This window comes from Poeciliopsis prolifica, unplaced genomic scaffold, assembly GCF_027474105.1.
Source record: "Poeciliopsis prolifica strain line A6 unplaced genomic scaffold, Auburn_PproV2 SCAFFOLD014, whole genome shotgun sequence".
NCBI classification, from domain to species: Eukaryota; Metazoa; Chordata; class Actinopteri; order Cyprinodontiformes; family Poeciliidae; genus Poeciliopsis; species Poeciliopsis prolifica.
In genome coordinates, this window is record NW_026562389.1 from 7,862,590 (window position 1) to 7,885,348 (window position 22,759).

At 39.0% G+C, this 22,759-nt stretch overlaps 1 protein-coding gene across 1 annotated transcript; it reads right to left on the reverse strand.

Moving 5' to 3' along the window:
* Window positions 1–32: 32 nt before the first annotated feature.
* On the reverse strand, window positions 33–21,437 carry fbxw8 (F-box and WD repeat domain containing 8). The gene is made up of 11 exons (XM_055039253.1): window positions 20,593–21,437; window positions 19,870–19,979; window positions 18,578–18,737; window positions 17,361–17,449; window positions 14,036–14,193; window positions 13,096–13,292; window positions 12,771–12,989; window positions 4,942–5,069; window positions 1,076–1,249; window positions 856–972; window positions 33–390 (listed from the first exon to the last, which is right to left on the reverse strand). Exons 1-11 carry the CDS (start codon window positions 21,028–21,030, stop codon window positions 225–227), a joined length of 1,956 nt encoding a protein of 651 aa, XP_054895228.1. The 5' UTR covers window positions 21,031–21,437; the 3' UTR covers window positions 33–224.
* Window positions 21,438–22,759: the final 1,322 nt, after the last annotated feature.

Sequence of the window (22,759 nt, forward strand, 5' to 3'; positions counted from 1 at the left end):
TTTGTGGATAAATGACATGATATAAAAAGTCAAATATTAAAACAAATCAATGCACAGCAACGTTTTATCAGAGTGGCAATCTTGCAGCAGATGAGCTGTTTGCATCCTAATAAAAGCACCAAAATGGTACTTAAAGGTAACTAAAAATTAGCAGTGTGACAATCAGACAGATTAATGTGTCTTTTCTCCATTCTGCTTCCCAGACAGTATTTTGTTTGCAGCAGTCAGTGAGATGGATGGGAGCCGGACAGCCTGTCGTAGGGCACCGTCAGGTTAATGTTGTAGTTGTAGCCGGATGAGTCGATGTAGTCAGATCTGCAGATGGGCAAGATGTGATCCTGTGACAGGGCATCCTCAGAGAAGTCATAATGGCTGATTACTCCTCTGTGTCTGAAATGGAAAGAACCAACAACAGTTACAGCATTGCATAATTTTATGTAAGATCTGAAAATTAGACATGTCAAAAAGATTTCATTTCATAAGTGTGGAGGATTTTTTTAACTTTTTGCAGGGAGGGGTACGATTTTGTTGAAGCAACAAGCCAGACTACAGGGCAACTTCTTATTTTTGTTGTCTGTATGCTAATGATCAATACACATATGACAGAAAGCTCATGCAGTTCACTTCAATTCAGAGATACTTTATTAATCCCAGAGGAAAATTAAATAACCATCTAGAAGTTGCAGCAACTAAATAAGAAAATAGATTTTCTTTTAAATTTGATTTGCAAAAGTAGAGAAGTGGAAAATTCCTATTATGCAAATTATTTTTGACATGTTTTAAGAGGAGCAAGTGGATGTTGAAGGATGTCAAGCATAAAGTCATTTTAATAGGTGTAGAAGAGAAGATGGTGACCTGCGGTGAGCTGTGAGGTCATCATCTGTGATGCAGGCCCCACGTGGCGACTTGTCATCGGGGATGTTGGCTGTTACTAGGGTGCTGGTGTTAAAGCGAACATGCCTTACTGGATGCCTTCCAAAAGAAGCATAACAAAAAATAGCTAATAAAATAAAAATAAAAAGAGCTGGTGGCGCAACCGCAAGGTGGAAAACTGTCAGAAAAGCTTTAGTCCTACCTGTTGTGCATCTCCCATAGCTTAGTTCCCATCCTCATTTCCCAAACACACACCAGTCCTTCGTCTCCGCCGCTCACAATCTTCCAGTCGTCTGCCTGCACTGAAGTGACACCCAGGTGGTGGGCGTACAGGGATACCAGAGAGGAACTGGATCTGAGGTCAAACACTCTCACTCTGCGTCATAACAGAAAGGGAACGATTCTGGAATTTTTGTCTCGCAGGAGCAGCACATGAGCTTTTCTGTTAGTTTTGTGCTTTCTTTGGAGGCAAGCACACAATGAGCAATCTGCATCATCGTATAGATCATGTTGTATGGAAGAGGAGAGCAAATGAATACATTAGTTGGTATTACAAGTTGACTAATTATCTGAATGAGATTTGTTGCGACTTTGTTCCATCTTATTCTGATAAAACAATCAGGAAAGTGAATCTTTTCAGGACAAGCACAAAATTCAAAAACTATTCTAACAGGAACAGAAACAATGACCACTCTTACATTTTCTGCTGCGCGTATGAAAGTTAATAGTCCCACCCACCTGAAATAGTCTCACCATTAAAAGCATGTTTTATCCCACAATTATTATTGTTTTTGTTGGGGTTTTTTTTCTGCAAAAGACTTACATCCAATCACGATGAAACCCTCATAGCTTTTTTATTTCAAGAAAGGAATAACTATACTAATAAAACATGTAAAACAGTCTGGTTTAACATCAGAACCAACAAAATTAAAGAAACATAGAAAGGCTTAAGCCAAGTCATTCAGAATATGCAAAACCAACAAAAATCACATCATACTTACAAAAACCACAGCTGAACATTTGAGCTCCTGGTCATAGTGTTTAAAAAAATATGGAAGAAACAGTAATAAATGTTGATGTTTGTTCTTAAAGTTATTTCTATTAGAAGAAAATGTGTTAAAACAAGATAGTGCAACATTATGATTAAAATAATTATGATTATGGATTTTAAAGTGCTGCTTTCTACAATGGATTTAATGCAATAAGAGGAGGATTTTTGCTCAGTGTGTTTCATTAGCAACAAAAGCCCAGGGGACGTTCAGCTCCATCTGTTGTCGGCGTGGCTTTATTGCAGCTGAAAGCATCCAGGACATGACTCCATCCAGGATCAACCTTCTTCCAAGTCTTCATTACCATAATCAAATTTACTCTGGGGACTCAGGCAGATTTCATTTTCCGCTATCAAAACTTTTTTTTTTAAAGAATCAAAGTTAAATGGCTAAATGGGCACCGTGGACTTGTTTGTCTTCAGCTCGTTGCCTGTTTAGTGGCATTACGTGATGGAGGCGCACGTTTAAACAATGAGGAATGAACGTTACTGGCAGACCACAGGAAGCCATAAACCTAATGCTGGAGGCGACTGTCTTTGCTGAACTGTCACTGGCCAGAATCGTTTTCATTAATCACAAAGAAAGTGTGAGAGAGGCACAGACCACTCCTGAACAGTTATTTCTCTAAAGCCAGAAGAAGTCATTAATCATCCCAAGCATGACGTCTGATTTAGTCTAATGATCTGGAGTTCACAATCATCCACATGAACGATGTTTACTAAATTTCAAGTCAAAATGGAGACAAAGACTATTGCATACACTGTAGCACATCAAAGCAACGAATCTAGTGTTTAAGAATGCAATAAAATCTCCTTTAATGGCCAATGGAGCTTAATTTTATGTGTCCAGGTTCGAGTCTGAAAACTTATGGGTCACATCAAGTTCAAGTTATTCTAACAACTAAATTTTTCATCTCCATATGTGAGATAGAAATCTTTTTATTGAAACAAACTGTGTTGTTTTTAGAGTTAACCGTGCATTACTAATTCACAGAAACAACAGAGAAAAGACTCTGACAAATTCATGTTTTAAAAATTTTAATGTCGATAATTGCAGAGCTCTGAACAGCTTAATAGAGATAGAGGACACCCCTCCAGGATTTAACTATGATAGACTAAATATGTATCCAATGTTGGTCGACTCAACACAGACTTTAAAAGGTCAGGTGGTTTAAACATTTAGCAGGGAACATGTAGCCTGCATTAAAAAATTTGAGTTTCCAAACCTAAATCTACACTTTCAAATATTGTAAAAATGTTTGGATGTGAAAGACGCAAAATGCTGTTTGCTTTTAAAGTTTTTGTCGGTCTTTAAAAGACTCAGTTTTTTAAAAGGATCAAAGGAGACTAAAGGAGGATCCTTTGGTTATGATATCATAGATGTTAGTCCTCGGACATCTTTAAACTTTTGGATCTGAAAATTACTTTATCATAATTTACTCATGGTATATTATGAACTACAATGTGAAATAAACTGTTATACATAGATGAGGACATGCCTGCTTTGCTAACGGGTATCAAAAGAAGGTAAACAGAAACACGTACGAATAGGCAAAGCAGCAAACTGACCTGGAGATGTTTGGTTAAATATTAGTTGGTGAAATAATCAGATAAAGAGTTGAGTACAAATGATTTGCCTGTATGAAATGGAAGTAGGAAGGAATGAAATAGCAATGTGTTGGTGTGAACTGGTAACCGGGGGAATAATCTGGAGCTATTTGGTTTATGTGTTCTTGGTAACAAATGTCTTATTCTGAGATAATAAAAAAGAGAAAAAAAAGAAAACTGCTCAAACACCCTAATCAACTACAAAACAAGTCATTGGCTTACAAAAACCTGTTTGTTATAAACACTTGAGTTTTACATTGTTGAATTCTATAAAGATTTTATGGAAATTGAGTAAAAGGATCATAGTGCAAAGCAAACTGGTCACTCAAACTGTTTTGTTTCATGCCGTTAATGTCTGCAGAACAAAGTGTACCCATTAGCTAACAACCTCACACTTTTCTGTTTTCTCTTTATTTCCTGCTCAGACTTGTCTTGTTTGCACAGATGTGTTCTTTTTTCCACACAGGCCTTATCTGGATACTTCATTTGGTGTTTGGATCTCACAAAAAAATGCAGAGTGACAAAACTCATCTGGACAAAAAGAAGGGATGCATTAGGCTTTGGCTTGATGCCACCCTGACAAAGGGCCAAGAACACCGACTGTCCGTCAGTCTCCACTGTTCCCATTTGTCCTCAACACTGTGCTGCATCGGCTGAAGCCAAAGTGGCAGAGCCAAGCTAGAGTTGTTTTTCCCCCTATCTGAATGAAATCTGATCAAAAACCAAAGACCAAGAGTGAAGCCACTCACAAAACAAACGGAACTATTTCTTTGTCTTTGTGCAGGTGCTGTTAATCATAACTAGTAGGAATGGGAGAAACAGAACCTGAAGAGTATGATGTGGTCTCTCCTTCGCTTAAAGCCAACTACTTAACAGCCAGATGGGCTTGGGGCTGAATAGAAACAGCGGGGGCAGCTTCGGATGAAGACATGCCAGGGATTTCTCCTTTCCTGGCATCCTACACACCACGGCACCCTCTAACAAGTGCTGAATAGATGAGAATGGATCTTTTATGCATCTTTTCTTTAACAGGCAAGCCAAATGTGGCAAGCATGTGCACATTAGTGTGTGTGTTGTTGCTGCTGCTGGATGAAGTCATTACAGCCAGAAATTCTCGTCTCTTAACATCTAGTAGGTAATGGAGAAGACAAAGAGCAAAATATCACTCCTGTTAGTATTTCAATGCATTCCCTTTCCTCAATAAGCTTTCAGAAGCTTCTTGAATAATGCACAAATATAATAGTTATTGTCTTCTCACACATTTTGTAAACACCTGTTCTCTACTTTCAGAGTATTCTGCTAGGTATCCTTCATCAAACATTTGTCTACGTCCCTAGATATTTTTTTTTTTCGACTGGTGCTTTATGTTTGTGCGTTCTCTATCTGCACTTGTGAGCGTTTTTGTGTCCTACCTTCTGTCTTTGTTTCCACACACTAGTAGATGAGGGGGGCTGTCTTTCAGGTTGACACAGGTGAAATCTCCCGGCGAGCTGCCGACACAAACTGTTGGTTTCCCGGTCTCCAGGCTGTAAACGTGGATCTGAAATCCAGGATCACACATCAGTCGACCGAGGAAATCCGTTCATTTCAGATACAATGTAAAGTCACAATTTTGTAAAACTGACATAATGTTAAATAAAAAGGAAAAACCTCAATAAAAATTCAGACAGTAACAAATAGTTAGTGTAAATGTCGGTAGATGTGATAAAATTTTGCAGAAAATATTACAAATTAAATTATTCTGCAATATTTTATATGTAAAGAGTATATCAGGCTGCATGAAAACATTCCATGTAAATCCACACTTCTAGTACAAAGCAATGTAAAAGTCCAGTCCCGATTAGGTACTATTTATTTCTTAAACATAATTTTCCACAAATAAGACCTCATAGACAAAAATGAGGTAGAAGAAAATGTTTTAAAAACATTTAAAGTTATTTTTTGTTTGTTTTCTCTATTTAAAACTTAAGAAGCCAGGTAAAAATGCAGTTCTTCAAAAATGACAACAAATTTACAACACTAAAAATAACACGCTTTCTTTTTTAAACAGATCATGAAATATTTGCTGCTTTAAATAAATTAATTTAACTGAGCGGAGAGCAAAAATGAGTCTTTTGATTGTGAGGGTTGCAGAGCTTTGGCACTGTCTGAAGCTTAGGCGCCATTGCCTTCTGACTAGGACACTGATGCTAAACAGACCTTCGATAAGGTCTGGTTTCAGAGGAAGAAAATTTTTAGTGGAAAGTGGTATTTGGAGCTCAATCTGGACAGCCTATTTGAATTCAAACTTACATATGTAAGCCGCTAGTTTAAAACTTTTACCAACAAACACAATTTACAGAGGGGGATGATTATATTTAGGCAGAATTATATATTAAACTGAACTCAAATTAATTGAATTAAGGCCAGAGAGCAACAGAAAAGGAGTACTTTTTATAAAAAAGTGTTACTATTCCTTTAATATTTTACCACTTCCTGTAAGCAGACAAAAATCTTTCAGTTCACAAAAAGAGTGCTTTAAACTTGCAAAACTATTGATAAAACTGTGTATTAATAATATGGGATATCAGCTAATAAAGGTGCAGTTGTGTAGGAAAAAGCCTTGTTTGTAAAGTAAAGGCATAGAACGACTTAAATAGATTAATTACAGAGAAACTAAAAAGCAATCTTGAATTAGTGTCTTTTACAGCTTGATGGCTGCAATAAACTCTTTACAGAAGTTTCAATGATGTCATCTGGTGCTGGCCTAATTGATCAATTAGCAGCTGGTGTTTTCTCATCCAAACCAGACAGAACAAACGGGTTAACCGCCAGGCAGAACTATCTGAATAATTAAACAAAAAGGAAAACAGAGGGGGAAAATGGAAAGAACAGGAGCCAGAAAGTAGAAGAAAAGAAATGGCAGAAACAGACAGCAGAAAAGAAAGACATTTGAAAAAGAAAAAAAATATAAAAACTAATAAATAGAGGAAGGCAGGGTATAAACCTTCAGAAGGTGCCAGCAGTTTTTGTGTGTCCCCATATTTGGGCCAAGCGGAGCTTTAATTGTGCTCCACCCCAGGGCAGAGCCCAAACCACACTGGACTTCGAAATGACAGCTTGATAGGATTTGGACAGCTCAGGAGACTGGAATGCAGAAATGAGGTTCAGCCTGCTGTTCTCAATGAATCACCGCAGAATTAGGAAGATAATTTTATTAAATACATCCCCACCTCAGACACTAAAATGAAGAACTGTCACTGAGAGAGGATAAGCAGCTGATTTGTGATAGTACTGGGGGCTGTTCAAAGACCGGGAAGAATATTAGTAGGCACGGATACAGTGCAGTGGTTAGGCTAATGCTCTCTCTGGTGCTCGGCTATTGAAGCTTGCAGACAAAAGAAAGTCTGAATTACACTGCAATGTTAATGTGATTACTCTGCATGCTTTTAAACAGATGACATTTATAAAATCACTGCTGTTCCTCAGAGAAATCTTTTCATGTTGCTATTGCGACTATCACGGAACTCATAAGGCTTAACTGCAGCAGTTACTCATATTATTGAGCAGAAAGGAGAAATTATGTGTTGTGTTGGACCAAGTATGTGCATATTTTTGTCTCCATAAAAGAATTCAGCAGCGGCCTCCATACTCAGACCTAATCAGGGAAGGGATACGCTTGTACAATAGCCTGCTGAGAAAAAAAGCTCAACCATTGCTTCCTCTCTATGCAATGCTACATTAAATCTTATACAAACACCCACATCTGGAACAAATACGGGCTCAGGGCCTCATTTGGTTTAGACACCATGTGGACAAACAGAGATTAGTCCACTGGACCAGATGCAATATTATGCATAGAGTTTGTGCTTTCTCATTATTTGGTACTTCCAACACAACATAATGGACACAGCAAATCATTTGCAAACCCCCCCCAAAAATTATGCATTTACTTATGGAGATAAACTCTTCAAATTTGTATGAAGTTAATTTTGGATTCTTCACTGAAAATACAAGTGATTTAGTACAAAACTTAACCCCTAAAGTGTATTTTTGTGGCATTGCTTAACATGTTTTGGTTGGTCAGGCGATAGAAAGCTAATTAACTAATTAAGTTACAGAATCACAGAATGATTATACCCTAAATCCAGCCCTTATTCCAACCCTGCTTCCAATTCTCCTTCCAACTCTACTTCCAACCATCCTTGCGATCTTTATGCCTGCAGCATTCACATTAAGTAAAATACAGAAAAGTTTAGATTTCTTTTTTTCTTTTTTTATTGAAAAGCATCAAAACAAACTTGTATCTTATTTGATGCATAAAGAAAAAGAATGATTTTTTTCCCATACTTTTTAAAAACATACAGTTAGGGCCAGAAATATTTGGACAGTAACACAATATTTGTGAGTTGGGCTCTGCATGCCACCGCATTGGATTTGAAATGAAACCTCTACAACAGAATTCAAGTGCAGATTGTAACGTTTAATTTAAAGGGTTGAACAAAAATATGTGATAGAAAACGTAGGAATTGTACACATTTGTTTACAAACACTCCACATTTTAGGAGCTCAAAAGTAATTGGACATATAAACATAACCCAAAAAAAAAGTTTTTTCTCAATATTTGTTGCGAATCCTTTGGAGGCAATCACTGCCTTAAGTCGGAACCCATGGACATCACCAAACGCTGGGTTTCCTCCTTCTTAATGCTTGCCAGGCCTTTACAGCCGCAGCCTTCAGGTCTTGCTTGTTAGTGGGTCTTTCCGTCTGAAGTCTGGATTTGAGCAAGTGAAATGCATGCTCAATTGGGTTAAGATCTGGTGATTGACTTGGCCATTGCAGAATATTCCACCTTTTTGCTCTCATGAAACTCCTGGGTAGCTTTGGCTGTATGCTTGGGGTCATTATCCATCTGTACTGTGAAGCGCCGTCCGATCAACTTTGCAGCATTTGGCTGAATCTGGGCTGACAGTATATCCCGGTACACTTCAGAATTCATCCGGCTACTCTTGTCTGCTGTTATGTCATCAATAAACACAAGTCACCCAGTGCCATTGAAAGCCATGCATGCCCATGCCATCACGTTGCCTCCACCATGTTTTACAGAGGATGTGGTGTGCCTTGGATCATGTGCCGTTCCCTTTCTTCTCCAAACTTTTTCTTCCATCATTCTGGTACAGGTTGATCTTTGTCTCATCTGTCCATAGAATACTTTTCCAGAAACTGGGCTGGCTTCTTGAGGTGTTTTTGGGCAAATTTAACTCTGGCCTGTCTATTTTTGGAATTGATGAATGGTTTGCATCTACATGTGAACCCTTTGTATTTGCTTTCATGGAGTCTTCTCTTTACTGTTGACTTAGAGACAGATACACCTACTTCTCTGAGAGTGTTCTGGACCTCAGTTGATGTTGTGAACTGGTCCTTCTTCACCAAAGAAAGTATGCGGCGATCATCCACCACCGTTGTCTTCCGTGGACGCCCAGGCATTTTTGAGTTCCCAAGCTCACCAGTCAATTCCTTTCCTCAGAATGTACCAGACTGTTGATTTTGCTACTCCAAGCATGTCTGCTATCTCTCTGATGGATTTTCCTTTTTTCAGCCTCAGGATGTTCTGCTTCACGTCAATTGAGAGCTCCTTTGACCGTTGTCTGGTCACAGCAACAGCTTCCAAATGCAAAACCACACACCTGGAAACAACCCCAGACCTTTTAACTACTTACTTGATTACAGGTTAAGGAGGGAAAGGCCTTTTGAGTTACTTGCAGCCTTTGGAGTCCATTGTCCAATTACTTTTGGTCCTTTGAAAAAGAGGAGGCTCTGCATTACAGAGCTATGATTCCTAAACCCTTTCTCCGATTTGGATGTGGAAACTCATATTGCAGCTGGGAGTGTGCACTTTCAGCCCATACTATATATAAATTGTATTTCTGAACATATTTTTGTCAACAGCTAAAATAACAAAACCTGTGTCACTGTCCAAATATTTCTGGCCCTAACTGTATCTTTGTTCTTTTCGGATGAATTCAAAACTACTCTTCCTGTCGATCCACCAGCATTACACTGGTACTATGAAAAGTGGAAAAGCTGTAAGCAGGTCAGGGAGCAATATATAGCAAAATCTGCAAACAGACACTGTTAAGTTAAGAAGTTACTGGTATTAAGTTATGCTTGAGAAAGCTGCATTTTAAAACCCAAAATAACAATTTGACACTAATTTGCAGCTACACAGCCTGGCCTCATTCCTGACCATCAATTAAGCTGGGTGGTGAAGGTGGCCAGCAAAATAACAGGCCTCCCACAGACCTCACTATCTGTTGTAGCTGAGCAGCAGGTGGTGCGGAAAGCCAGAGCCATTGTGGGGAACCAAAACCATCCTCTGCACAGTGAACACAGAGTTTGGAAAACAGAGGAACACAAACTAATTTGATCTCCATTATTTTGGTAAAAACAGGTGATTTCATGCCACTATAGGATCCTAAAATCTAAGCTTTTTTAGTAATGATGTTATTCAAGTATTTTAATTGAATTCTCACTTTTGGGGAACAGATAAAGTTAGTGCTGCAGGGTTTTGCCTTGAAAGTCTCAGGTGGGTAACATTCACTTTAGAATATTTTAGTTTATGCTTACGGCATTGGAATTTATTGATTAGTTTATTTTAACATTAGTTACTGTATTAATTATTTTATGTTTTTGCATTTAAAGGTGATCTTTTGATCTGATCATATTGACTTTGTGTTCATTCAGATAAATCTGCTCATTTGATCTCTTCTTCATAAAGGAACAACAGTTTTTCTGACAGCACTGAGGTAGAGCTTCTGTGGTAGATGAACTGTTTGCCAAAGTGAATGCCAGCTCGTGTTGAAAACAGAGCCATGAGCTGGGTGTGTGCCCAGGTGATGTTGGTCCACTGACAAGAGGAAGGCAAGGAGTAACAAGGATCTGGAGGCAAGCCTCAGCCACACACACACACACGTTCTCGACACACATGCCAGGACAAACCAACAAAGACAAGAAAGAGCGACAGAAATATATATAGTTTGAACACAGTTTTACTAAAGCAACTGCATCAAAGTAAAAAAAAAATAACTCAAAGTCTGAATAAAGTTAACAAAAGAGGTTAATGTCATTCAGTTAATTCGAGTCGAGACGCTGTAAATGAAAAAGTGTCACTCTTACGTGTGAAAAACGGTGTGAGAAGATTTCCTCGGATATCAGCTCTGTGCATATTGACAAGTTTTAATGAAGCATATGTTTCTTTACTAAAGACAGTAAAAACGGTGGCAGCCAAATTGTGTTTTGTCATCTGTGCTTTAAGAAACAGCTGATAGAAGTGGTACAAAAGTGAAAGACTAGTTAATTAAATTTCCTAAATTTGTTAATTAGTGAGAGCATTCACTGATCATGAATTGGCATTATTTAGAGCTGAATTTTGGCCGGATCTGAGCTCAAAGAAAGATTTAACAAACTTCTGATTGAATTAAAAGTCTAAAATTAAACATTAAATTTAATCTTGAAGATGATAAAATTTCTAACCTGATAAGTCATCTTTTTAAAACGGTTTTGAAAGAGAAGCTTGAGATAATGACATGAATTTTAGAAATAATAATTAAAAAAACGTAATTTATAAATGCTTTAGAATGTTATGCCTCTTCAAATAAGGCTGGAGCTCCATTGGAAACCTTTAGTAGTCCTATTTAGTTTATTGTTTTTATTTTTTCCAGGTCTTAGAAGGGAACTACTCACAAAAAGCAATTGCAAATATCAGTCCCCTGGAAATTATTTAGATTTGAAATTCTATCAATGAGATTGCAGCATTTTTTAACTGAATCATATTTTAATTTGCAGAAATAAACAAAGCTGTAAAGAAGACTCAAACAATAGACTTATTATAGTCAGCCTTCTGTGTTACGCTCCTTTTGGTCCACTATGTGGTGCTTTAGGGCTACAGCTGAATAAGTGCATCCAGTTTTCCAGAAGCTATGATGTCAGTGTCTGTTTTGCCAATAAAAATAAATAAATCTCTCATAGACTCCAGAAAATATCTTCTTTCAAGATACCAATAAAAGCAAATTGTTCACTATGCATTTTTTGTGTCTGTCTACTTTTTAATTTATGCTGAAAAACAACAATAGTAACATACCCTCCAGGGCTTAAATGACCCAAGAGTAGTATCCCCCAAATGAGTATTTTGTCTCAAGGCTCTTCATACAAAGTAAAGGTTTAAGAGTCAATTAGCCACACAAGGTCCTTGGAAACACAGTATTATTAGAAACAAACAAAAGCTGGCTAAGAAACAACACTTGACAAAGGTACACTTGAAGGTTGTAGTAATTAAGACAAGCATCTGGGGAAGGCTTGCTGCAACTTAGGAAAGTTATTTCAGAAATAAACAAACCCCCTACAGATTCATGATTGTTGAATCTAATGGGAAACACGGTAATGGTGATTATGCCACTACGAGACTAAGCTTACATTTAGACGAACAAATGCTGGTTGTAAAAGTTCACAACAATATCTGAGTTTGGATCTTTTACAGCATGTAATATGTACTCTGTGTTTCAAAGAGATTACACACCTTTTACCTATAAGGGCTTAATTCACTTAATCCCTTTTAGGTAAAGGAAGATGGCCATTTAATTAAATCATTAGCATAATCCTGAAATTTCAGTTTCCTTTGCTTCTCCCTGCAATGAATTGTATTTGTGAATAACAACCAGCATATTTCGATTTAACCAAACCAAATTGCAATTTACTTTGTTCCACGTCTCATTTTTTCATTACGCACCTGCAGAGAAAACGAGTGGTCTTGTTAACGCTAATGGAAACCTTTCATTGAAATTAGGGAGATCAAGGTAGCTTGCAGTCCTTTTTACAGCACATCTAAACTCCAGATGCAGAGGGTTCAGGTTGCTTCATCCAGTTTGCCAACATTCACATTTACCCCAGCCAAAACCTTGACACAGCTCCATCTCTTCCATTAACACACAAATACTATATTGTCAGTTATATAAATATTGTAGAGGTGTACATAATATCCAAAATAATCATGAACAAATGTGATTTTGCTGCAGTATCTAGGGGATATGAATGCCTTTGATTTGACTTTTTATTGTTAAGAGCTGTATAGTCAAAACAACCTATTATTGAACACCTTAGAGTAACAAGAAATGCCTGTTGGGGTTTATATCTGAGCTACTGAACTACTCTTCTCAGATCTGTCTTTTAGTAGTTCCCAAAATCTGCAGGGTGAAACTGAACCCACCTTGTTGCCTCCATCATGCATGGCCCAGCCAGTGCGCTTTACTCCAAAAGCAGTGAGGGTGTTGGAGGCATCCAGACAAGTTACAGGATGACCATAAACAGAGTGCAGGGTCCTTGGCTGCTCCTCCTGAGGGTTCAACAAGTAGACGTCCTCTCCACCTGCTAAAACCACCAGTGGGGACTGATCTGCCCGGTTTGGTACGAACGTCAGGCTCTCTACCTACCATATATGTGATAAAAGTACAATTCATGATAAAAAATAAATAAATAAATCAGCATCTGTGGAACGTCATCTTTCATTAACACACACAAAGTGACCCACTCACTGTTTTGGGTAGCCGAGTCTCGCAGACAGTCACCCAGTAGCCGCAGTCATTGGCGCTGTCGAGCCGAACGTCTGATCCTGTGGCTGAGACCAGGGCCGGACAGTCAGGGCTCAGACTCAAAGCCTGGATCCTCCCGGGTATCTGATAGTGGTGGATGGGCTCCCCGCCTGTTTCTGTACTCCACAGGTCTACACAGCCTAAGCCAGAAACACAACCTCTGACTAAAAGGGTTTTGATTTCTATGTGCAACCAGTTTTGTGACAATGCCGAATGCTGAAAATGAGACATTGTGCATAAAGTTTTAATAGGCATCTAAATGTATGACAATGTTCAGCATTGTCCTTCTACTAGATATAATTATCTTTTTGTTCACAAATGTCATTATAGATTGGTGGTTTGAAATTTTAGTCTAGTCAGTTCTGCCTACTAAGCACTTTTTTCAGAATGAGCTGTTTTAGGGCCTCTTGTCACTTTAAATTCAAATAAGTTGCTGCTGCCCCCTCAACTCAACATTATACTCTCATGCATAAATGACTGCAAAGAGATACAAAAATATACCACTGTACATCTTTGAAAAGCAGAAGTAGAGCCTCAAGTACAACCAAATTATAAATGGTAAGTGAATAACCAACACTTGTCTTTTTCTGCAATCATTGTACTGCACAGACAGTAGTAAAACCAGCTGACCAAATGTGCTCATCTTCTAAGTGGGCGGATCTTCACTCTGGGAGCATTGATTGTGACTTACCAATTGGAAGGTCTCTGAAAATGATTACTTTTCAGACACACAAAACATTTTCTTATTGCCAAAAAACAGCTGGATGACACTTTAAGCACTTTGGCAGTTTTTTTTAGAAACTGTTGAAATCCAAACGGAAGTATAAAAACATGCAAAATATGAATTGTTAATAATAATAACATTACACAAACACAAACTTACCATCTTCATATGAAGCAGCAGCCACTGTGCTGTTGATCTGGACGTGACGAACGTGCGGCCTCGGGTGCGTGTTCGCTGAAAGACTGTTGGTCTTGAGGAACGAAGATGTTGAGTCCCAGTGCAACGTATCCCAAAGCCTCACATCACCAGAGGTGTAGCTGAAAGATAACGCAACAGATGAGTTACTAGATATTGCTCAAATGTCTTTTAGGATTTAGAGTGGTGTTATACAACCAAATTGTTTGAATAAAAGAAGTCAGATTAGCTTTCACTGGGATAAAAGAGAAGTGGTTCCCTGAAGTACTTTAAGGACTTGATGATCATGTGCAGTCATCCCTTCTCAGCACGCCTCCCTCTGCACACTTTTCTTTTGTTTGAGAAGAAATGTCTAACAAATGGAGCAGAGCAGCCCTCTGCTCTGAACTCCACACACCTCCTCTCCCATCTCTTTGCCCCGGCTGATTAGCTCTCACTGCGTGAGACGAGCATGCTGCCATCTTCACAGATTCAATCATGTCTCTGTGACTTGGAGCTGCAATGTGTCGTACAGTAACAGCCAGTTTGACACAGAGCGTATATGTGAGTAGCTCTCCGGGTGTGCGTGTGTGTGTGGGGGGTGGCAGGAGTAGAAGCACAAGCTTTTTCCTTAATTGGTGCAACATCAAAATGCCAGGGATCTGCATGACGACCATGCTGGATGTCACCCAACAAACTTCTGTGGGGAGAAGTTTCTGCTCAGACTACAGTGGTATTTATGCAGGCCTCAGCAGATCTGCTCGTTGCATTATTTTTTATTTACTTTTTTTCAAAAAGCCAACTCCTTTCCAACTGGTTTTCTGTCACCAATCAAATCAATCTTGACTTGCTCTTAACTGCTATTGATTCTTTTTTAGACAAATTCAAACGGTTTAATTCAGCTCAATTACTCTTTCAGTACCAATAATGAGGAACGTACTGACATTATGAATAAGTCAGCAGCATATGCATAAAACTGAGGATTTAGCAGTGAGTTCACATTGCATCAAGCCACTTATTAAATGTCTTCAATGTTTAAGTACTGTGTGCTGCACATCTACTAATTTGAAACCACACAAACAGGCTGCTTTCCCTAAAGGGATCCAGCAGGACTAATGGGAATCTAGTAGCCTTTGTCCCAGGAGACACTGTAGATCTCCTTAAAGGCACACTATTGAGCCCTCCAGGTCCCTCACAATTTATCACTGTCTCATACTAGATAGTTAAGGGCAGGTTTAGCTGATTAAGCTGCAATTCATGTCTTCTTTCCTCAATAAATGCAGTTGTTACTTGTGTTTTTTTGCAAAGAAGAGCAATAATGTGACTATATGATTGTGAATTAATTGTTTTAATTCACAATTTGTGATCAGAAAATACTCTGTCAATGTAAAAATCCTTGTTCCTGCTGTCATTTGCTCACATGAGGTTTCATCAGAAGTCTGACAACAGGCTTTAATGTGTGGCTGAAGTCATAAAACTGACCAGATTTGTTTAATTCTCAAATCTGGTCTTGTGAAAGCCTTTGAATGTGTCTGTAAAATCAGCTACAATAATTATATCAATCAGGCACAACTACTTAAATAATGGCCACTGTGGACTGAGAACAGCACAGACAAGGTACATTTTGTAAACATGCTATGACACGGTTGTCTTGTCATTACAACGTGACCCTTTTTTCCAGCTTATAACAGAAAATAAAGCATTCAATTGGATCTTAATATGGTCCGCCAACTAACAGGAAAGCTGAAGAAAAGATAATTAGTGAAAAGATTTCAATGGTCTGATCTGGACTCCTTCCCTTTAACTGTTATCTAGTTAATAATGACACTAACATTGGAGCTGAGGCATAAAAGTATACTGAATGAACTGCATTTAAATTAATTTGAACATTATTCAATTAGGGTCTTTTTCTTATCTAATGTATAAGTTCATATAGTTGAAATATAAATAAAATTAAATCTGCAAGAAACCTCAAACGGCCCTCACAGCTCAGCGCCGCTCAGGCCTTTTGGGGACCGCCGGGGTTGCAGCACCGCAAGCCTGCTCGCCACTGCAGACACTCTGTACGCCAGGCAATACGCACCAACGCGTTCAGCAGCGATCTCTGACGATGCACCCAAAATCTGGTGCATATCAGGCGATGTAGAGAGGACATATAGATCACGGTCTAACCTAGGGCGCGCAGTGGAGTTAATACAATACAATGCTTTTGGGCTCCTTAGAGGTTCAAATAAGTCAATCTTTAGCTTCTATGATTTAGAGACGACCGTATGCGTTTACTGTCTTATGCATTTTACATAAAAATAAAGGTAATTCCATTTCTAAATCTACCTACATTGGAAAAGCTTTTGTCAAAGTGCAGAGCTGGAGATCTTAGTTACAGAAAAGCACCAAAAACAACAACAAAAAGCCAAAAATATTTTTGTTGTTACGATGTCTATAAAAAAGAGAAAATGATGGCTTAAATCCAAAATGGCCAACTTCCTGTTGGGTTTAGACCATGGCTCTGAGAGACCTTTGTGTACGTCCTGACAAGATACATGTATACCAAGTTTCATAATTCCAGGTTAAAGCATGGCTTGGGGTTGATCATTTAAAGTATTGTCGGGGTGTTATAAAGAAATGAGGCCATGTCCACCAATGTTTGTTATGGATTCCTGTCGGCGAGTGGGTAAGGATCCATCCTAGTGAGTTTGGATCAGCTCGGCTCCACCTTTAGTTAATCTAATGCTGTTTGTCAATTCTTACAAAATAAATCAACTCCCTTAAACTTTAGAGTCAGTGAGAAATTGTGGGTGAAGTCTGCTCAGATAACCTGAGCTAGCCAATTAGAGGAAGCTGGGATTTAAGCAGTTGATTTCTTTAGCTTCTATTCTGACAGGAAAAAGTAAGTTTCAATTATAACTTGGCACATGGAAACTTAAATCAACTTTAACTTCCTTGTGTTTGTCAATAAGAAATACTTTACTTCATATAAAACATTGTGTATTTGGCCAAGTCCTCATTAGCATTCTTGTTGTTTGATGTTGTTGTTCAGCTTAATACATCGTTTTCAGTTGTAAAAATAAATCCAAACTTCATCCCCTAATTTATCATTTCATCAATGTAAATGCAACATTTTGGCATTGGTTTATACAGGGACAGACAGAATCTTCTACATTCATGTAATCCCCCGGCATTAAATCAAAAAAATCTATAACCAAGTTTTATTTAGTGCGACAGAGAAATCAATGCAGATGAAATGAGACCAAGTGAGCTCTGCTAAAACAAAGAGGACATCAGAAAGGATCTGCTCGTCCTTGAAACTCACCCAGCCAACACAAAGCTGTCACAGGAGCTGACGTCGCACAGAATTTTTCCCAACTCGAACTGCAGCTGGCTGACAGATCCCACTCGATTCTGAAGAGGTACAAATCCTGAGCTTAAACTATAAACAATTTAATTAGTGTAGTAGACCAACACATAGCAGTATATGATTGTGAAGTGGAAGGAACATTTTGTACAAATAAAAAAATCTGAAAGGTGTGGTGTGAATGTTTTTTCCGCTTTGCACATTTTAAGAATTACATTTTTGGCTTTTCGTCTTTGCAAAAACATTTTACACAAAGCATCAATGAACTTCAAATCAAAATCTTGCTTCGGATTCTAAATTGTATTTAGATTTGGGCCACACTAATGCATGAATACACTAAACTATTCCATTGTAGCTCTAACAGCATGTTTATGGTCTCTGTTCTGCTGAGAAGTGAAAAGCCTTCATTCTCAAGTTTCATGCATCCTTAGACAGGATTGTTATCACTGCCGTGAATTGCTCCATCCATCTTTCTATCAACTCTGACCATGGCCCCAGGATGATGCTGCCACCACCATCTTTAACTGTGGAGTTGATATACTTAAGGTGACATCCTTTTAAGGTCAATATTATTAAGAACTGTGCTCTGTAAAATGTCCAAAGCTTTAGACATTGTTATTAAACAAATGCTGTGTAAGTGCTCTCTATATCTGTGTTTTATGGGGTACATTTGTGATGTCATCTGTTCACTAACGATTGAAATGTTGAAAATAATGGCGACGTCAAGTAGTCAAGTTTCTATTTAGGAAATTATTTTAAAAAATCATGCATCAGTTTTGCTCCACTACTCTGGTAAGCACCACTTTGTGTTGATTTATCACATAAAATCCCAGTAAATCAATTTTGCAGTTGTAATGCGACAAAACGTGAAGGAGATGCAAGGAGATGCATTATGAATTTATTTTTCTTATCCATAAGTAAATCAAATGAGAACAGCACAGGTGACCTCTACAATCTGTGGTTATTGGCAATGAGATTTCTAAGTCATGAAAATATTGGCAAATAAACACTGTAGTGATCATGATCTGCTGTCAATCACGTGTTAGTTTTATTGTGTTATTTTGATATGGCGACTTCATGCCACCTTCACCTCTCAGACAGTTTTAGTAATTTGATTAAAAAAAAAAAAAAAAAAAAACTTCCCATTTCAGTGAATTAGAGCAGATCAAGCTAACCTTCCAGTTGGAGCGGACAGTTCTGGCCGAGTTCCTGCAGTCTCGCATGGTGCTCTTCCAACAGGGGGAGCTGGACACGGAGGCACCCTGGTGGTAACCTTCCTTCTGGCACAACCTGAACCACAGAACGCTATCCTCCGCGAGGACTCTCCATGCCCTGCTCACCTGGGAGGAGATTGGACAACATGACAGTGGTTTGAGTCAGCATACATTAAGAGCTTGCATCACTCATTTCCGCTTAACGAGCCCGGCCGCCTGCCAAAACGGGCTCTCAGCACCAGAGTGCTGTGGATCTGCCACTCAATATCTAATTTACTAACATGCACAAAATAAAGTCATGAGCTGCCCAAAGCAAAACAGAATGAAGAAGGTAAGTGCAATTAAAGTAACTAATCACCAAATTATGGACGCTGCACAAAGAAACAATAAAACTAAAGTTATACATGGGTTTTATTGACAGGCCATGATTTATAAGTCTCTTAAAAGTATGCTTGATCATCACATCTGTTTTAATTTAATTAATAACATAATCTGAACCCTATAAAAAAGCATGTAGAGCAGGTCAACAGTTGGGGTCAGGACCCAACCATCCAAGCATATGTAGTAAAACACCAGAAGTGAGAGCAGGAATAAAGCCCATTCACTTTAACTAACTTGTAGAGTGCAGCAACAGGTGGGGGCAGTAAGTCAATCTATGCGCAATAGGTTGGCATTTCATTAAAAGGGCCTTTTGAGACCAATTTCTTTAAAGACAAAAATGTTTTTTTTAACAGAATAATTTATGAACAAGACAATATAAAGGACTTTAGGTCATACAAATGGAAGACAAAAATAAATACAGTATAAAAAAAAAAAATCGAGTTGAATATGTTGACCGAAGTAAAGGACCCGGATAAACTTGTTTTTATGGAGTTTGTTCCAAAGCCGAGGAGGACAGAAACTAAACGCTGCCCTCCCCTAGTTTAATTCTGGGAAGGAACAAGGGGTCTATCTACATAGTAATTTTACACTGCCTACATTTATCCCACAAAAACCAAAATGTAATGTTACCATTTGTATTGAACTTCTCATGGCTATTATTTCTTCTTCAAACAAGAATTTTAATCTGCATAAAATTATGAAGCATAGCTAAAGAAAACCAACTTTAAAGGATTAAGTAATTATTACTTTCTCCCTCTACACTTCCCCAGTTTAGATTTTTCAAGTCAATAATTGACCGTTTAAAGACAAAAACCTCTTTAGAAGGAGCTAACCCATTCAGCTGTACACTATTTTTGTTGTTGTTTCTGCACCTCACCTGGGCACAACGACCAAGTTCCATGCAGTTGAGGTACTGGAATATCTTCAAGGCTAATTCGTAGGGCAATTCAATGTCAAAGAAGGGAATGTCGTTGACTTCATTCTGCAAAGAAAAGGGATTACAGTACAAGACACAAGATACAATGGATACAGTGCTGTAAAATAGTTTTTGCTACCCTGGAGATTGCCTTTCCTTTTGTGGTTCAAAAAATCTCAGGGTAATGGTGACACTCTGTACTCTACCAGAAATCCTGAAGAAGAACGCTCGACCACCAGCTCATAATCCTAACCCCAGGAGCACTTTGGTTATTGTAGAGCAGGACAACAGTCTAAAGTATATCAGAACCACCTCAGAATCACTAAAAACAAGGGATTTGGAGTGAAACTCTGGAATGACTGAAATATGGCAAAATTTATCTTTGAAATGCTTCAATATGACTGAAGAGACACTTCTGGGGAAAAGGTGAAGCTCATTCCTTCACATTGATGGGGGAAAAAACACAATACCCATTATCGCAAATACTTAATGGCGCAACTAATGATTAAATTAACAAACCAATTATGTTTGCACGTCAGATCATTTATGTGAGTCATTTAATTGATTATTCATTAACTTATTATCTGAAACATAAAAATCAAAGATAGAAGAAACGTGTAAGGGGGAAACTTCGTTTTCACACTGGATTTGTGCTCAACCAGTATCTTCCTTATCATACCAAATCCTGAATGAGTTGATCCACAAGCTCCTCTTCTTTCTTCACCTTGCTCTGAGGCTGCATCTGCTGCAGGGATACGCTGCACATGTTGGTCATGTTCTGATACTGCCTCTTTCTCCTCGTTCTCTCCTCCTGAATCCTGTCTAACAGGGGACTGGTCCTCCCATCCAACAGACTGCGTGCAATGGAGACATACTGAGGCTGATCGGCCTCTACAGCAAAGCTCCCATCACTAACACTTCCCTCATCCTCAGTGCAGCTCGATTCTTCTTGTTTTACAGTATCACTGGGTTTCTTTAAGTCTTTTTGCTCGGTATGATCCCTGGAGGAGGAGGAAGATGAGGAAGAAGGAACGCAGACCAGTCCATTCTCTTGTTTTCTATTATTTAACTCTTGTTTCCAGCGTTCCCTGAAGGCAACAAGCTCGTTCGCTGCCATGTCATCGTTCAAAAAGTACAGATTTGAGGTTTTACAGAACAGAACGTGTAATTTTAAGAGTAGCCTATTTCAGAGCAGCTGTTTTGATCGGTGTTTTGTGGCACCGACAAAAAAACAAACAAAGTCGCTCTTCTCTAAAAACAGACCGATGAGGAACAAAGCAGCACTATATTGGTTCCGCTGGTACTTAATTCCTTGTTTTCCTCCTTTTTTCTCAGTGGCACATTTGCGGCTAAAATGTGTAAATAATAGCGTAAGAATTTGTTCTGTGTGTGTGAAGTGGATTGAATAGCGTAAGAGTAATTTGTACATCACAGAAAGAGAACGTAACGTCCAGTCTCCTTAAACAAAAGACTCCTCAGATGAACCCAAACATCAGAGATCTGAGTGTGAAGCGCTGCATCTCTCTCTTGGAAGAAGATGATGTAAACCCTAAACACCATGTGACATGGTAATGAATAATACAGCAGCGAGAGGTGGGGAGAGTCTGGGGATCGCAAACACAGTTAAGGCTTGATGAGGGAGCAGGAGGAGGGTTCATATATCCTTCCCAGATTTAAAGAGAAGAGGGGGACAGCGCGGAGGCTCAGTCAGAGGAGAAGATGTGCTGGCTTCCGATAGACCAGCCTCTGCTGCGGCCGGGAGACTCCAGCTGCAGCGCGTCGCGCCGACGCTCCTCTGCTTGCTCCGTAGCTCAGCTGCTCGCGTCGCGGCTGCGGAGAATCGGGGACCAGCTCGAGAAGAGTTGGACAGCCGGGGAGACAACCGGCGACCTCGGCTGCGGAGACAGAGTGACGGTGGCAGCACTGGCCGGGCGCGGCCACTTCAAAGGCTTCCTGTGCCTCGCGGTGCAAGTCACCTTGCTTGTGCTGCTCAGCGCGAGGCGACACCTGTAGGACGCGTGGTTGCGACTTCCGCAACAGGTGAGATAACATCAGTGTCTATGAATCTTTAAAAGACAAGCTGTTCTTTCTCAGGCTGCAGCCCCTTTAGACAGGTGGTCCCATTGATTCTTCTTGTTTGTATGCATTGTGCAGACAATAGACAAAAGAAAAAAAAAAAAAAAAGAAAAAGAAAGAATGAAACAAGTCCCAGCTTTTAAAGACAAAGCCACATTTTTAAGCACAAAATGCCATCTTTGTTTTAAAATCCAGATATTTGGGTCAATTTTTCAAAAGAAATAGGGGGGAAAATAATCAAATAGCTCCTGATTTTCCAATAACTACTAGCTGCTTTGACATGTTTGCCTTTTGGGACATACTTTTATTTATTTTTTTGGAAAATTAATGTGTTTTATGTGGATACATTTCTCCCACTGTAGACTGGTGCCTTTAAAAAAATCACATGCGGAACAGCAAATGGACTTACATCATTTGCACTTAAAGCAAGAGATGCAGGAGAATGCTGTTGCTGGAGAAATGTGCAGACTGAAGAGGACGAAGGGATGGCCTAAAAGATTTCGTAATCCAAGATGGAAGGCTGACTGAATTGACTTAACTCCCACTGTGGATGGACTTGGGAGTTTTAAACTGACAGAATCTGCAGTTGTCCTGCCCCTTTCTCACTCTGATTCTGTCATCCCATTTACAAAACAAAACAGTGATGTAATCCTCCCTTGGTACCAGCGGAAGGAAAAGCTTACTAATGGTACGCCTTTGAATGTTCTCTCCTCCAATGATGCGAGTGCATCAGGGACAGTTGGATCAAACTAATTAGACCTGACATATAT